Genomic DNA, 13,602 nt, shown 5'->3' with positions numbered 1-13,602 from the left:
GCAAATTCCACTGTCGAACAGCTCTTACTGTCAGGAAGTTCTTCCTAATGTTTAGGTGGAATCTTCTTTCTTGTAGTTTGGATCCATTGCTCCGTGTCCGCTTCTCTGGAGCAGCAGAAAACAACCTTTCTCCCTCCTCTATGTGACATCCTTTTATATATTTGAACATGGCTATCATATCACCCCTTAACCTCCTCTTCTCCAGGCTAAACATGCCCAGCTCCCTTAGCCGTTCCTCATATAAAATTATAGAAGATAATCTTACATTCTAGGTGCTCAGTATGATTGGTGTCAAATGCTTCAACTGTAGCAATGTGGTCTAGATATTTGATCAAGTCATTTACTTTATGATCAAGTCATTTACTTTATGACTAAAACCTCTTTGGAGAAATTGTGAGCAAATGAAAGTATGTAATAAAAGACATAGGTTTGCAGGAAGGCAGCCTAGAGTTGGACTTACTGTCAAACTTCCTCTCCGATCAACCATTGGCCATGTTGACTCAGGCTGATGCGAGTTGGTGCTCAACTATCTGGGGAACCACATGTTAACCATGCCACCGACCTAGGACATTCATTGTATATCCATGTTCATGGCCTCCCACAAGGAGGTACTGGGGGCATGCATGTGCCAGGCCCCATGTCAACAGGGCCCCAGATTCTTCCTTAAAATAAAAAAAGGTAAGTTAAGTGGACATTTCTGAAGAACGTTAGAGCACAAAAGTGAAGGCAACTTTACTGTTTCAGCACTCTTAAAACCATAATAATAGAATCTTAGAAATGGAAGGGACCCTGAGGATCATCTAGTCCAACCCTGAGACAAACCATCTTGTAAAAAGCAAAAATAGCATTTACTCTCTCAGAATACTTGTTGAAGAGTAACGAATACAGCAGCTTTGTTCAGGCAGGCTTAACGTAATAATCCAGTTACAAAGACATAGCGGTCTAGATCAAAATGAAGTCTGAGCTGGAATGAGATGAAAGAGCAAAAAGGCAGGTGAGGAAATTATATATTAGGGTTGCCATATTCCCAAAAGTGAAAATCCAGTCATTTCAGGAATCATTTTATTATATAGGGCTATGACCTCCCATTTCAGGAGGAGTGGGTTTCAGAGTTCTTTCTAGCAAACTTACAGGAAAACTCTGTGAGCTTCAACTCCTATCATGTGCCTATCTAGCAAACGTGCGTTGTTGGTTTGACTGCATTGTAAATACCCCACAAGTTCAATGCTGGTGATGGGGGAGGTCCACCCTTGCACCTGAGGACACAGGACAGGCTGGCTGTCACACATAGTTCTGCCCTCCAATACCTCATGCCTTCTGCCTGCCCCTCCCCACCCCCCAATTTGCTGCCTGAGGTGGCAGCCTCGCTCTCCTCATTATTAGGGCCAGCCAATCCTCACTTTGATCCAGCCATCTCCGAAGCAGCCAAATCTATAGCCCTTCTCTTGGAAGTCAAGAACAGGGCTGCTGTTTGAAGTGAATGGGCTCGCTGTTTGAGGTTGGGTTTTTTGCGTGTGTGTGCCTTGGGCTCGATTCAGAGAGTGAAATAGATGCTTTCCTTCTTGGCTGGAAGCTGTCTGAGTCCTTTACTGAACAACGAGGGAAGGCCTGCCAAGGAAGTGTGTGCTCTTGGCAATGTCAACACTGCCCTAGTTTAAGAAATTGGATGGCAGGCAGCTACACTCACTTCAACCGTGACTTCAGGATGGATGAGAGGGCAGTTGCTCAGGACACATGCCTCACTTGAGATTTAAATTTAAATCTTTGTAGCACGAGCACAACGGACCGGATGTGATTGCGTTTTTTCAGCACTCCCCGTGGCTTCTTGACAAACTGTGTGGTGACAATACCTGGAAAGGAGGGCAAGAAATAACCTCTGTATTGTTTTTGCCCCTTCCTCTCTTTAAGATAAAAATAAACACAGGGGAAGTGCCATTCCAATGACTTTGCATTGGCATCATTTCAGAGGCTCAGGCCTCGCTACTCACAGGGGTTTCTCCTGGGAATGGTGCAGGAGGATAAAGGAAACAGCCCTGAAGTTCTGGCCACATGTACGACTATCACCCTGTTGGACAGAAGCCCTGGGTGTGTTGAAGGTGCCACTAGCTCCTGGTTCTCTGGGAACAAGTTACAGTGGTACCTCTGGTTACATACGCTTCAGGTTACATACGCTCCAGGTTACAGACTCTGCTAACCCAGAAATAGTGCTTCAGGTTAAGAACTTTGCTTCAGGATAAGAACAGAAATCGGGCTCCGGCGGTGCAGCAGCAGCAGGAGGCCCCATTAGCTAAAGTGGTGCTTCAGGTTAAGAACAGTTTCAGGTTAAGTACGGACCTCCGGAATGAATTAAGTACTTAACCTGAGGTACCACTGTAGTTCCCCTGAGGCTAAGTTGGCAGACATGGAAAAAGTAAGGGAGGCAGAGACCTTGATAGATGAGGCCTTCAGGGACATTATAGCTGTGCCCCATTCCCACGATGATAACTCTCCTGGTGTCAGGAGAAGGCAGGTTTCAGGGAAGGAGAGTAGCATTTTGAGGAAGAATGAAACTTAGATGGCACTCATTCCTTGGGGGACATAGAGCTATCCTCTTGCGCCTTTCTTTATCCTGGGGGGTGGGTCCAGGTTCCTCACCCCCGATTTGTCCTCCTTGCTATACAGTGGTAACTCAGGTTACATACACTTCAGGTTACATATGCTTTAGGTTACAGACTCCGCTAACCCAGAAATAGTACCTCGGGTTAAGAACTTTGCTTCAGGATGAGAACAGAAATCGTGCTCCGGTGGCGCGGCGGCAGTGGGAGGCCCCATTAGCTAAAGTGGTGCTTCAGGTTAAGAACAGTTTCCAGTTAAGAAAGGACCTCCGGAACGAATTAAGTACTTAACCCGAGGTACCACTGTACTAGGAGATAACTCTGGCTAAGCTGAGAGTCAATGGCTTGTCCAAGGCCATTAAAACAGAATGTGGTATTTCAAAACAAATTTGGGTTTCAAATGCATCACGTTCTCCAGCGTCATGTTTTCTTTTGCTTTATTCAGGAGAGGCGAGCAGGATGAGAGCGGATGTATTTCTAGCTGCCATCTTGTATCTTCTGTCCAGCAACGGGCCATGTCATGGGACTGCACCTTCAGAGGAGGAGGAAGAGGAATATGGAGAGGCAGTCGGTAAGAGATCTGACTACAGCGCATTGAAATCAAGCGCCCCTGTTTAGCTGAATAACATGGCACCGCGTTGGGCCAAGTTGCACATCAACTTTGTGGCTTTCTTCCGTTTTCCCTCATATTTGAGCAGTCTGTTTGCAAGAGCAATTCTTTGCCCAGTGAGCATGTGAATAACTTGAAATAAAGTCATACCTTGGTTTTCGAACAGCTTAGCTCTCAAACGTTTTGGCTCCCGAACGCCGCAAACCCAAAAGTGAGTGTTCCGGTTTGCAAACTATTTTTGGAAGCCAGATGTCCAAAGGGCTAACACAGCTTCCGAGCTTCCTGCAGCCAATCGGAAGCCACACTTTGGTTTCCAAATGTTTTGGAAGTTGAACAGACTCCCGGAATGGATTCCGTTTGACTTTTGACATATGACTGTAATAAAACCCATAACCTTGTTAATTTGAGCTAGGGACGGAGGAGAATTTTGCTTGGTCCACATTTTCAAGTCAACTGACTAAATGCACACATCTTGGACTAATACACAGATCAGAACATCATTTGGATTGTGCACTTCTCTGAATTTTGCGATGGAACTATTGGCTCGTTAAAAAATGCACCCAAATGCTTAAACATATATTTAGAAATATGTAAAATGAGATACACACAGGTCTTGCTATCCGAACACAATGCGTTCTCCAAGAATAATTTTTCTGGCAAGTGTTCACATAGCGAGTTGATGATTTCCATTGATTCCTATGGGAACGTTTCCAATGTGTTCCTGGTCATGGAATTCTGACCCCAAAATGACCAAAACAAAAAAGCCCAGGAAAACCCTCTGAAATTTGCAAAAGGCAAATGGAGAAAGAAAAAATGTTCTCTATTGTGTCCCCCTCCCTCCCCCTTCCCAGCAAAACACCCCAAAGTAGGACTTGTTAAAAGCTGCTTATTTGGTCTGGCTGTTGGGATATCTGAATCTGCAGTGTGCATAGCAAGATTTGGGTGCTAATTCCTCGTGTTTGGATAAGTGAATTTTCATACAACAAGCGTTTGGATTGCAAGACCTGTGCGTACATATTTTCTGTTAAAATTTAACGGCATATTTAAGTGTGAAATTTCTTACAGAATTTTTTAAAAAAACACAAATTAACGTAGAAATAAGATGGAACAAGAGGGACGCAGGTGGTGCTGTCGGTTAAACCACAGAGCCTACGGCTTGCCGATCAGAAGGTCGGCAGCTCGAATCCCCGTGGCGGGGTGAGCTCCGGTTGTTCGGTCCCAGCTCCTGCCAACCTAGCTGTTCGAAAGCATGTCAAAGTGCAAGTAGATAAATAGGTACCGCTCCGGTGGGAAGGTAAACGGCGTTTCCGTGCGCTGCTCTGGTTTGCCAGAAGTGGCTTAGTCATGCTGGCCACAAGACCCGGAAGCTGTACGCTGGCTCCCTCGGCCAATAAAGCGAGATGAGCGCCGCAACCCCAGAGTCAGCCACGACTGGACCTAATGGTCGGGGCCCCTTTACCTTTAAGATGAAACAGATTTTTGAATAAGAACATGTGAAATTGACATGGAATGGAAATAGGTTGATTCCTCTGTCCCTAATCTGAACCAAACCAAAAAAACAGCAAAAGATAGACAATTACTATGGAACGGCACTGGGGATAAAGCCCAACACCACAAAATATGCATGATGTGGGTTTTTTACAAAAATTCCTGGGTGCACGTTATTTTGTGTGCTACAAAGAGAGCACTGAGGTGCTAGATCATGTCCAGCAACCTTTATCCTGGCCCGCCCCCAGCTGCATTTCCCAAAGGGAATAAGTCACAGCAGTCAAAATGCCTTTTTTTTTTGTAAATGGGAAGGCCTGTGAAGTATTAGCATCGCAGTTTGACAATTGGGCTCATCTAACAGGAAAAGCTTTCAGCAAAGTATGCCTGGGTGGCTGGCAAGTTGTCAAATCAAGCTGAAGGAGGGGACAAAGAAGAAGGTCATCTTCTCTCTGTGTGACAAGCTGTTTTCCCTTGATAAAGTTCATCAGCAAAATGTATTTGGTAAGAGCCTTGCATTTACAGCTGTGCAGAATGCATATACATGGGAATAGCCCTTCCTATAAAAGAAGCAGCTAGCCGACAGAAGAACAGACCACAAAAAGACGTAGCGACTCGTACCCATTTGAAATCAATTGTTCCAATCTAAAGCCCGTTGTACACAAATGGATGTGCAGAATTAAATTGCTGCCGCATTCTGGAAAGAGATTTGCTTTGGCTGGGTAGTTTTGTTTTATTAGACATTCTCAAAAGAGAGGGGTAGAGGAGATGCGAGGCTGCTTTTCTTGTGATAGCCACGTGTAAAGTCTACTTTTCAGCATTCTGCCATAAGCTCCAATACAGTGGACCCTCTATATTATATTTCATTAACTGTGCTGTGTATAGTCAATGGACACGGATGGCGCTGTGGTCTAAACCACTGCCGACCCAGTTCAGCTGCTGATTGATTGATTGATTGTGTGACTGCAGTACATTGTTTATTGCTTTCATTTTATGGATCAATGGTCTCGTTAGATAGTAAAATTCATGTTAAATTGCTGTTTTGGGGGTTGTTTTTAAAAGTCTGGAACGGACTAATCCGTTTTGCATTACTGTCTATGGGAAAGTGTGCCTTGGTTTTGGAATGCTTTGGTTTTGGAACGGACTTTCAGAACAGATTAAGTTTGAGAACCAAGATACCACTGTACCTGAGACCTCCAAGTATAGGGCAGTATATAAATTCAATAAATCATCATCCTCATCACCATAATTTTGTTGTTTATACCCTGCCCATCTGGGCAGCTTCCAGCAAAATATAAAAAATAATAAAATGGCAGACATTAAAAACTTCTCTAAACAGGGCTGCTTTCAGATGTTTTCTAAAAGTTGTGTAATTCTTTACAGTGGTGGAACTTCGTGCTCCAGCACTGGGGGGCGGAGAGCAGGCAGGGACGGGCCTGGCGTGCATCCCGGAGGCATGGCGCACCACCGACAGGGGTGTGGTGCATGTCCTGGGGGCATGGCATGCCGCCTGCGGAGACGTGGTGTCCAGTGTGGACGGGGGAACAGCCACTATGGCACCCCACTGGGATCGCACTGCCATGGGCAGTGCGCTCCCCCCACAAGTGATTCTTTATCTCCCTGACATCTGATGGGAGGGCACCACTGCCGAAAAGACCCTCTGCCTGGTGTATATATAACATTTTTGGATTGCTCTATGGGATGTGACTGTAGACTTGGCGACGTGTCTGTGGAGGTCGTCACCATGAACTCCTGCACTTTAACATTGACTGCTACACCGCCTTGTTTCCAATGAATTGTATAATATTATAGGATAATTGTCAGCTGATGTCATCTACTCTCAAGACTAAATTACAAATCTACTACATTTTTAAGTTGCACGCAAGCAATTGTCCAGGCCTTTGTTCCCTGGGGCAGGGGTCACTGCGAGCGAGTCCGCAGTGATTCCTGAAATGGCCCGTGTTTTGTTCCTCTTTGCAGCTTATTTCTCTGGGAGCTTCCCCATGACTAACAGAAGCAGAATAAGTTCTGCAAACTGAGGCAGCAGTTATTCCCAGATGACTTCATGAGACAGCATTTTAAGCTCAGTCCTCAGGGGGGTAGGACATATTTTTTAAAACAACAACAACAGCATTTAGAGAGCCACCCAGTTTCTTGCCGGTTTCTCGTGGCTTTTATTGCTATGGAAGTGTTGGCTGCTATGCATGTGTTGGTTCAGATTTGTTGGAGCCCATAGGGAGAAGTAAGGCAGAAAGTGTGTAAATTTTGAGGAAACTGAAAATCAAGCATGTATGTTGGCGGAAATAAGGCAGAGCTAGGATGCTGGTCCTAATAAGTCCCACAGAGACCTTGCCTTACACCAGGGGTGCAAATTGACGAAGACGAATGTTATAAATAGTTTAACGGTTTAGCCTCCACTGAATTGCAAAAGCAATCTCAGACTGTTTTTTTTTTTGGGGGGGGGGTTGAGCTATCTTTTCAGCATGCTCGCTGCATCCTAGAATGACACTGAGTACACTGGAAATAATGGAAGCATGGAAGAAATAGCGATTGCTACATAAGAGATGAAGATGCGTTGCTGCATCTCAAAATGAGGTCCTCTTGGGCTGCAAGTTCTGGAAGGCTTATACAGTGGTACCTCAGATTAAGTACTTAATTCGTTCTGGAGGTCCGTTCTTAACCTGAAACTGTTCTTAACCTGAAGCACCACTTTAGCTAATGGGGCCTCCTGTTGCTGCTGCGCTGCCAGAGCACGATTTCTGTTCTTATCCTGAAGCAAAGTTCTTAACCTGAAGCACTATTTCTGGGTTAGCGGAGTGTGTAACCTGAAGCGTATGTAACCCGAGGTACCACTGTAGAGCCCTTTGCTTCTTTTATTTACAGTGGTACCTTGGTCTCAAACTGAATCCATTCTGGAAGTCTGTTCCAAAACCAAAGCTTTCCAAAACCAAGGCACACTTTCCCATAGAAAGTAATGCAAAATGGATTTATCCGTTCCAGACTTTTAAAAACAACCCCAAAAACAGCAATTTAACATGAATTTTACTATCTAACGAGACCATTGATCCATAAAATGAAAGCAATAAGCAATGTACTGCAGTCACACAATCAATCAATCAGTAGCTGAACCAAGTTCCACACAGTCACCAAAACAAAAAGAGCCGCAAAAACAAAAACGCAAAATAAATAGCAAAAACAGACAGACCTCAGCTTAACACTCAAAACAGAAGTATGGCACTAAAATCGGAAGTGTAACACTCAAAACGGAGCATGTTTGGCTTCCGAAAACTGTTCACGAACCAGAAAACTTACTTCCAGGTTCGCAGTGTTTGGGTTCCATGTTGTTTGAGAACCAAGGTGTTTGAGAACCAAGGTACCACTGTATTTATATTTGTTGCAATATTCTAATCAATGCTTCTTTTTAAAAATAAGTAACAGCAATTGTTGGGCATCAGGCCCAAACGTGGCCAGCGTGTTAGTTTTTAAAGGAAAAGAAAGAAAATTGGCATCCATATCTAGCACCAGCTCAAAGGTACGTGAGGCTGGGTCTATGGCTCAGGGATAGGGCCATGAAGCTATTTACTGAGTAGCGGACAGCCTAGTTGGGTGGAGGCACTTACCCAGGCATAGGCAAACTCATCCCTGACCACTGGTCCTGTTAGCTACAACTCCCATCATCCCTGACCACTGGTCCTGTTAGCTAGGGATGATGGGAGTTGTAGTCCCAGAACATCTGGAGGGCTGAGTTTGCCTATGCCTGCACTTGCCTGACCTCCCAGCAAGGGTGTCACTGCTTCTTACTAGGAAACTGCAAAAACTGTGGGTGTTGGCTTTAGATCTGGATGTTCCAGTGAGTCTGTTGAATTTATGACTCCCTGGTGTGTTATTTTCTGGGGTGATGCTGCCCTCTGGAGAACATTTGGTGCTCATCAACATTCAGGTACGACGTGGCACATTTTACATATCTGTAACCCCCTGCAAGAAAAACAGGTGTGCATTTAGAGCCCAAAGTACCATTTGCATAATTTTTTATTTGTTAGATTTCTTACCCACCCTTAACCAGAAGGCTCCAGGACAGGTTACGTCAATGAAATGGGCAATCTTGAAACAAAGAAAATGGTTGCAACTATACAACAGGAAAAGTGTAAAAACAAGTAAAAACAGGCTCAATATATAAAACAAGTATATTTTTTAAAAAAAATTAAAATTCAGTGTATAAAAACAATGCAAATGTTGAAAAACAATTCCACATATAAAAACAGTTAAAAATACTGGAATTGGTGCCACACTGTCTAATGCAGGGGTTGACAAACTAAGGTCCATGGGCCACAAACAGCCCACGGGGGTCATTTAATCAGCCCACGAGCCACCCCCGAACCAAGCCGCCCGCCCAGCAAGTCCCTGTACACTGCACTAAACCGGTGCAGCGCAGCTTGGGGACTTGCTTTTGCAGTACTGGAAATCATATCTGCACATGCACAGATGCCGGAAATCGCGTCTGCGCAGACGCCAGAAATCGCTGGCATGCACGCTCATGTGCATGTGCAATCAGGCCCACGGAGGGATCTCCACTGGAGTGAACCGGCCCAGGCCGACCCCTGATCTAATGTAATCCACAAATGCTGATCTATATTTCACTGTTTTTTGTAGCATGGCTTGAACACCCAGGTCTCTCTCTTACCTATCAGTGGTAAAAGGTAAAGGTAAAGGGACCCCTGACCTTAGGTCCAGTCGTGGTTAACTCTGGAGTTGCGGTGCTCATCTCGCTCTATAGGCCGAGGGAGCCAGTGTACAGCTTCTGGGTCATGTGGCCAGCATGACTAAGCCGCTTCTGGCGAACCAGAGCAGCGCACGGAAACACCATTTACCTTCCTGCCGGAGCTGGAGTTAGAAATGGCGTTTATAAGTGGATTATGATATGCTGAGCTTTCCTTCACCTTCCTCCAGGTCCTGCTTGGCCCCCACTGAAACTGGGCATGTCCATCTGTGCCTTCAAAGCGGATGGCGGGCCCTGCAAAGCATTGCATGTCCGGTATCACTTTGACATCCAAACCCGCCAGTGTGAAATCTTTAACTATGGTGGATGCGAAGGCAATGAAAACAACTTTCTGACTCTAGAGGAGTGCCAGCTAAAGTGCATAGTACCAGGTCAGTACATGTCTTCCTCCATTTCTCTCTTTCTTTAGGTTAAATGCAGCACATTTTCCTCCCATCGGATCCTTATAGGAAATGTTATTTCACTTTATGAATTGATACCGGGGTTTGCTTTTCTCCCTCTTCTCTCCCCTCTTTCTTTCCCCCCTATATTTTAAGACAGTCTTTTTTAAACTGATTGCATGTTAGCGCTTCCAGGAGGCTTTTTGCTGAAGTGCAAATACTTATAAGTAATATAAGTAAACAAATAACTGATACATCACTTCATGTCTGGGACACGGGTGGCGCTGTGGTCTAAATCACAGAGCCTAGGGCTTGCTGGTCAGAAGGTTGGCGGTTCGAATCCCCGTGATGGGGTGAGCTCCCGTTGCTTGGTCCCTGCTCCTGCCCACCTAGCAGTTCAAAAGCATGTCAAGGTGCAAGTAGATAAATAGGTACCGCTCCGGCGGGAAGGTAAACAGCGTTTCCGTGCGCTGCTCTGGTTCGCCAGAAGCGGTTTAGTCATGCTGGCCACATGACCTGGAAGCTGTCTGCAGACAAACGCCGGCTCCCTCAGCCTATAGCTCGAGATGAGCGCCGCAACCCCAGAGTCGTCCGCAACTGCACCTAACGGTCAGGGGTACCTTTACCTTTACACTTCATGTCTAGTATTGGAGGCAGCCAATGGGAGCAGCAGGTTTTCAAATGACAGGACTGACTACCATGTTGTTTGCATCAGAGGGCATCAGAGGAGGGAGGGAAGGAAAGAGGGACAGAGGCCAGTTTTGCCCATGGCATCCCTGACCATCATTCAAGGCACGCTAGTGTGCCATGGCACAATGGTTGAAAACCATTGGTCTAGACTCTAGAGGCTGACAACTGGATGTCAGCTTCCTCTTTAGAACTCAACAGGGAAGCAGAATTAGTGCCTCTGCCTCTTGCTGGCTCTGGCATAGCTAGCCATGTCCTCTGTCGCCACCTACTGTGGGCCTCCCTGCCTTTCGCCCTACCAGTTCTAATGAGCACACTCATTAGACTCTTACATGCATAGTTTTTAAACTTAATACTTTATCAAAGGCTTATCACTTGATGACTGAAAAAGTGAACTGCTCCCACTGAAATTGGTTCCCTTGGAAGTGACAACAGATTACCCTGAAGCCCTTACTCTGGTGTGGAATGGGACCATTTTACAAGTGTCAGTCATCACTGTGACAAGCATGTGGCGTGTGAACCAAACCCAAACATTGCAGTGCTCACACAAGTGAATCAATTCAAAGGCAAAACGTCAGCTGTGTTTGGAGCATCCTTTTAGCAAAAGAGGAAACGAGCAAAGCAAATGTGGTTAGTATCAGGCCAACGGAAAGCTAAGAGCTGCTTAAGGCATTTGGCTCAATTCTTGGATATGAAGAAAAGCGTGGGAAAGCCCATTAAAACAGAGCATTATAGCACACTGTTTCTTAAACTGATGGATGGGACTGACAACTTGCCCCCTAATGTTCCAGGAATGGGTACCATATTTGGTTCGTGAAGCATCCCACCCACTTTGACTAGCGCCATTATAGCAGGTTGCCCTTTTTGCTTTCTATGCAATCATGAAAGCTTCAACAAAGCAAATACACACATAAACACAAACACACACAGTACTGGCAACACTTGTAGGCAAGCAAATTCAAATTGTAGATTAGCTTTTGACAATCAGCCAGGAATTCATTGTGTATGGGTTAGGCTCGTGTGTTGGAACACTCCAGCTGGTCTCTGGATTCAGGTTTCAGCTGAAATATCAAATCCCGTTACTGCTCTCATTCACTCCTCTTCTTGCATTAATCCCAACATGCCTAGTTGTCCACAGCTGTCAGTACTTCACGTGAGCCTTACTCCTGATCAAATGTCACCTCTGAAAAAATTAAGATGACATGGCTGCACATAAGACAATATTCATGCTGGGACAGATTTGATCGAATCTACTATTAAATCTACTATTAAATTGGGACGCGGGTGGCGCTGTGGGTAAAACCTCAGCGCCTAGGGCTTGCCGATCGCATGGTCAGCGGTTCGAATCCCCGTGGCGGGGTGAGCTCCTGTCTTTCGGTCCCAGCTCCTGCCCACCTAGCAGTTCGAAAGCACCCCTAAGTGCAAGTAGATAAATAGGTACCGCTTTATAGCGGGAAGGTAAACGGTGTTTCCGTGTGCTGCGCTGGTGCTGGCTCACCAGAGCAGCTTTGTCACGCTGGCCACGTGACCCAGAAGTGTCTCCGGACAGCGCTGGCCCCCGGCCTCTTAAGTGAGATGGGTGCACAACCCTAGAGTCGGACACGACTGGACCGTACGGGCAGGGGTACCTTTACCTTTACCTTTACTATTAAATCAGTTAGATTGTTGTTGCAATCCTATGCCTAAAAAAAGGTAAAAGTAAAGGACCCTTAGATGGTTAAGTCCAGTCAAAGGCAACTGTGGGGTTGCAGCACTCATCTTGCTTCAAGGCAAGGGAGCCAGCATTTGTCCACAGACAGCTTTCCAGATCATGTGGCCAGCATGACTAAACCGCTTCTGGTGCAACTGGACACTGTGATGAAAACCAGAGCGCACGAAAATGGCATTTACCTTCCTGCCGCAGCGGTACCTATTTATGTACTGGCACTGGTGTGCTTTCAAACTGCTAGGTTGGCAGGAGCTCGGACAGAGAATGGGATCCTGTACAGCATTTCTAAAATAAAATATGGAATTCTGGAACCATGAGAAATGGTTCAGTGCTATGGGGTATATCATTATGGGCAAAAATATATACTTTTTTTAGTAAATGTTATTTTTTTCCCTACACTAAAAACATTTTGTTTCGATTTCAGATGTGCCTGAGAAGAAAAAGAGATCAAAATCTCAGACAGGTAACTGAAATAAATGTGTTCTATGTGTGTTACCTGTGTTTTGTTTCTTTTTAGCTACTGCTGTTTTTAATCATCTTTTTGATACTTTAAAATGCATCTTAGCTGGTTTTTTAATCAATGTTTTAGTTTTGTGATCCTCAGCAGCAGAAAATACGTTGCATGCTTGCTTTGCCCCTATTTGTCTCCTACACCTTGCCAAAATGCTTAAATTGAGTTAGATCGTGCCCACTTTTGGTAAACTGCAGTAAGTCCTTCATTAATTGGATTATCTGACACTTTCTCCCCTCAAACAATCTCCATTCTCAGGAAAGCCTCCTTACTGCCTTCTGGAGAATGACCCCGGTATCTGCCGAGGATTAATTACCCGGTATTTCTTCAACAAGGAATCGATGAAGTGTGAGAAGTTCCAGTATGGTGGTTGCCTAGGAAACCAAAACAACTTTCATACTTTGAAAGAATGCCAAGATACCTGTGAGGACAACCGTAAGTGGCCTTGTCTTCTGGTACTGTATCTTACAATATCCCTTGGTGCCCATAGTAGATGGTATGATGGTTATACCATGTCAAGAAGGTCCAATCTCTACCTGAAACTGTGATGTCTGCCATGTCTCTTTTCCCCTGAAGATGGATTTTGTTGTACTTACATCACACATTGTCCATCAGTTATCCTTTTCCTAAAGACTTCCCAGTCCATCTCTCTGTGGCATTCTATGCAAACACTGATCGGTTGCATATCCTGATCTTCCACCCAATTTTGTCTCAAGTCTTCCCATATTTGATATTATCTGCTGCTCATAGGTTTATTCTCACTTGGAGATTTGATTGAATATTATACCTTCTAAAATGTTCTCCCAGGCACTTTCACTCTTCTTTTAGCCTCATCTTTATTACTTCTTAT

At 45.0% G+C, this 13,602-nt stretch overlaps 1 protein-coding gene across 3 annotated transcripts in view; it reads left to right on the top strand.

Moving 5' to 3' along the window:
• The window catches only part of TFPI (tissue factor pathway inhibitor), a 50,826-nt gene that overhangs the window by 22,149 nt on the left and 15,075 nt on the right, over positions 1–13,602 (top strand). For all 3 annotated transcript variants that reach the window (XM_077917213.1, XM_077917207.1, XM_077917201.1), the window contains exons 2-5: positions 3,040–3,165; positions 9,637–9,837; positions 12,666–12,704; positions 13,011–13,187. In XM_077917213.1, coding sequence (XP_077773339.1) covers positions 3,054–3,165; positions 9,637–9,837; positions 12,666–12,704; positions 13,011–13,187 — 529 coding nt within the window. In that variant the 5' untranslated portion in view covers positions 3,040–3,053. The remainder of the gene's footprint in view (positions 1–3,039; positions 3,166–9,636; positions 9,838–12,665; positions 12,705–13,010; positions 13,188–13,602) is intronic.

The sequence above is a fragment of the Podarcis muralis genome, chromosome 1 (assembly GCF_964188315.1).
Source record: "Podarcis muralis chromosome 1, rPodMur119.hap1.1, whole genome shotgun sequence".
In the NCBI taxonomy this organism is placed as follows: Eukaryota; Metazoa; Chordata; class Lepidosauria; order Squamata; family Lacertidae; genus Podarcis; species Podarcis muralis.
The sequence above is the reverse complement of the archived record's forward strand: the minus strand, read 5'-3'. Positions and strand labels throughout refer to the sequence as shown.